General features: G+C 29.6%; 1 protein-coding gene across 1 annotated transcript; it reads right to left on the bottom strand.

The window, feature by feature from the left end:
- Window positions 1-1,112: 1,112 nt before the first annotated feature.
- Window positions 1,113-2,185, bottom strand: LOC119673274 (protein kish). The gene is made up of 3 exons (XM_038084534.1): window positions 2,074-2,185; window positions 1,908-2,017; window positions 1,113-1,853 (listed from the first exon to the last, which is right to left on the bottom strand). Exons 1-3 carry the CDS (start codon window positions 2,074-2,076, stop codon window positions 1,748-1,750), a joined length of 219 nt encoding a protein of 72 aa, XP_037940462.1. The 5' UTR covers window positions 2,077-2,185; the 3' UTR covers window positions 1,113-1,747.
- Window positions 2,186-2,789: the final 604 nt, after the last annotated feature.

Genomic DNA, 2,789 nt, shown 5'->3' with positions numbered 1-2,789 from the left:
TAGTTTTAGCCTTTGGGTATCGTTTCCCAATTTTTCTATTTTCAGTGACACGTTGCCCATTTCTTCCTTAAGTTTGGATATGTCATTCTTTGATGCTAGCTATTAGCTATTTGCCATTTACCTTCTGCTCAAAAAGTATCCGGATTTTGTTGTTTGTTAACTACTTCTTAAGTAATAGACCTTTTTCAAAAGGTACAAATTTGAGGACCATCCGTCAATTAGTTTGTTTACAGCAGCTGTTAATGTGAGACTACCTCAAGTGCATTTACCGATTTTTACTATGGAAAATTCTTGTAGTACGCGATTTTTTGATCAAACACGGCACCACTGTCATCCCTCAAGCACCATATTCGCCAGATCTGGATCCGTGCGTCTTTTTCCTGTTCCCGCAACTCAAATTGCCTCTTCGTGGTAAGCGTTTTGAGTCATTTAAATCGGTAAAAGAGAATTCGCTGAAGGAACTAAAAGCCATACCTTCACGGGCCTACGAAAAGTGAAAGATTGGGAAGATTGAGTTAATCGTTGGCATATGTGTAACGCTTCAGAAGGAGCATATTTTGAAGGCGATAAAATAAATTTGGAATAAAATTTAAATTTGTGGGTTCTATTTACAAAATCCGAGTACTTTTTGAGCAGAAGGTATGACAACGCAATTTTTGCATGTTTGTGATTTTAATGTTGTAATTAGTGATATTTTTGATACAGCTGGAAAATAATGCAATCGAATAATTTAGTTGATTGTAACGTCAATATGACCGTAGTGACTATTTTACTTAACAGAAATTTATGTATTTAAAATAGAGGTATCGAAAAGTAATGAACTACAACAAAAATTGTTTTTATATTATTTTACTTTCATTCCAAGGTTTATTTTGTTCGCATTAAAACACTAAATAATAACTATTCCCAATATTTGTGCGTTTGTTTTTTCTAGAAAATATTATATGAGTTAGTAACCATTTATCAGAAATGCACTTAAGATGATTTAATTTAAAGAAACATTCCTTTTTCGAAAAAAAGGTTCAAAAAATGTCAACATGTAATAAATAAATCAATAAAATATTTCTAGATGCAGTTTTAACAATTTCTTCCACAATTAAAACTACTACGTCTAACATTTATGCCATCAGTTTATTAATCAACTTATTAAATTTTTTACTTTTGATATTTTTAGAACTTAAACATTTCCTAAAATGAATTTCTTCTTTCAAAAATATAGCCAAAACTAAACCATGATTAAATCCGATTGTTTTGAAACCGTGTATTAGATTTGGTGGATATAAAATAGAACCAATTTTCATGAAATCCGGTTCATGTAATATGATCGTTACAAAACATTTCATTAATATTGCTTTCTACAATTAAACTTCACAAAATAGTCAATATACGAATTAATAAATTTAGCCACTAATTGACAGCTGTTCCATCAAATATTAATATTATCCAAAGTTTCGTACAACACGTATATGTTGAACCGTATCCAACATATTTGTTTCCAAAAAAGCATATTTATACACCGGACTTTATGAAAGATTACAATTCAAAAAGAAAATTATAATTTTGAAGAATTAACAATATATTACCTCCAAATGTTTAATGCAATACTTGTCGATAGGAAATTTATTGCTCCCTTATTGTTATTTTACAGATAAGAGTGTAGTTTTTTGTATAAGTTTAACAATTACAATTAATTTATTAAATTAATTTAATTTTAGTACCTAAACTACTTTGCATAGTTGGATTTCGATCAAGTCCAAAACAATAAAGATACCGCCATTATTAAACATGATACCGCAACATATGGCGATTTTCTTTCCCCTATTCTAGCCAGTTTCCAAAACACTCCAAGCAACCTATAATAAACAGCATTTATTAGGTGTAAAATCACAAACTTGAACGAACTATACCCCGTCTTATTGCGATCCATAACACTTGGAAACAAGGAGCGTAAATAAGCACACGTACAAATCATTAAAAGAATCACAGACAACAGACTTTGAAAATTAAATAGGGCACTCTAGAAGATTCCAATAAAATTTAATTTAAATCAACAAAGTATTTCAAATAATTTACCATATTTTTAGTTAATTCACAGCATAAACCAAATCATGTATGAGTTGAGAATTACACATATGACGTGCCTAACATTCCCGGTTTGGATTTTAACAATATTCACAATAGCCAACCAATAATTCAAAAGTTAGCAACGTTGCTATTACTGTGTATACCAAAGAATACGTTTCAAAGAATGGAAACTTCGCCAACTTAATAAAGGAAAATATTAAAAAAAAAGAAAATCTTAAAGGATATATATTTTTATAACATTTTGGCACACGTATTGAATACATATGATCTCACCACGTTAATATCAAACTACTCTCTCTTAGGGTAAAAAAATTTCAAACAAACTTCTGGTTGAATTTTATATAAAAGTATCTTATATAAATATGCACACATACGAAATCGTGAATAAGTTTGTTTATATAATTTTTAAACTTCTAACATTACAGGGGTATACACTCTCTCTTGCAAACTTATTGCAAGGAGCACGAAATGCAAGAATGCTATACAAAAACTGTAAGACTGCGAGAACACCTCTGTTGCAAAATTGCATCATCGAAATGAATCAGCTGTTTTTGCAGGCGTATCACATTGAGTAAATAAAAATAAAAGTTTAACAATTCCGCTAACAAGTGAAATACAAAAATTTATAGATTTTTTTATTAAAAATAATGCTTTTAATATTCTGATTGAAGGTATTAATATGTTGTTAATGTTTTTACTACTGT

Source organism: Teleopsis dalmanni, chromosome 1, assembly GCF_002237135.1.
Source record: "Teleopsis dalmanni isolate 2A chromosome 1, ASM223713v2, whole genome shotgun sequence".
Classification (NCBI taxonomy): domain Eukaryota; kingdom Metazoa; phylum Arthropoda; class Insecta; order Diptera; family Diopsidae; genus Teleopsis; species Teleopsis dalmanni.
Note: the sequence above shows the minus strand (reverse complement) of the source record. Positions and strands in the feature narration are given on the sequence as shown.